Source organism: Charadrius vociferus, unplaced genomic scaffold (genome assembly GCF_000708025.1).
Source record: "Charadrius vociferus isolate BGI_N301 unplaced genomic scaffold, ASM70802v2 scaffold1070, whole genome shotgun sequence".
NCBI classification, from domain to species: Eukaryota; Metazoa; Chordata; class Aves; order Charadriiformes; family Charadriidae; genus Charadrius; species Charadrius vociferus.
In genome coordinates, this window is record NW_009646246.1 from 126,452 (window position 1) to 127,071 (window position 620).

Consider the following 620-nt stretch of genomic DNA (forward strand, 5'->3'; position numbering starts at 1 on the left):
AAAGGGAGATCGACTGCTTTGTCTTTTTTTTTTTTTTCCTCTTTTTTTTTTTTTTTCCTCCCCTCCCCCCTCCCCCACCTCTCCGGAGGGGTAGGGATGTGTGTGATCAGGGAGTGGAAACAAATATGTCCTTATTTTCAATGCCCCCTTTGAAAGAGACAAAGTAAATGCTCCTTGCAAAATGTTCCTGACCTGCGAAGGGACCTTCGGAATTGTTCCAGCCACCATGGATTACAATGGGGAAGCCAGGCCGGGGGATTTCCATGCCGGCTATCAAGAAATCGAAGGGATAAACTTGGGATACTTACAGATCAATGGCACCCAGATGTTTGCTTTGGCCCAGGTCCTCAGCGACCTGTTTAAGGATATCCCCAGGACCACCATCAGCAAGAAGATGGAAACCTTAAAGATCAAGAGCCGCCGCTGCGATCTCAAAGAGCTCCGGACCCTCAAAGCCATCAACTCGGTGCCCACCCGCGCCGTGAAGTGCTCCCTCATCTCCAAGGCGGACCTGGAGGCTCTCTGCACCTCCTGCAAGAGCCTCAGCCCCCGGCGGAGGAAGAGGAAGAGGAAGAGCAAGAGGAGGGAGCAGCTGCTGCTGCCGGCCCCGGGGGAGCTCT

At 53.4% G+C, this 620-nt stretch overlaps 1 protein-coding gene across 1 annotated transcript in view; it reads left to right on the plus strand.

Moving 5' to 3' along the window:
• Positions 1–226: 226 nt before the first annotated feature.
• Positions 227–620, plus strand: part of LOC104284546 (chromosome unknown open reading frame, human C17orf96) — a 1,933-nt gene continuing 1,539 nt past the window's right edge. Inside the window, exon 1 of the mRNA XM_009882927.1 lies at positions 227–575. Coding sequence (XP_009881229.1) covers positions 227–575 — 349 coding nt within the window. The remainder of the gene's footprint in view (positions 576–620) is intronic.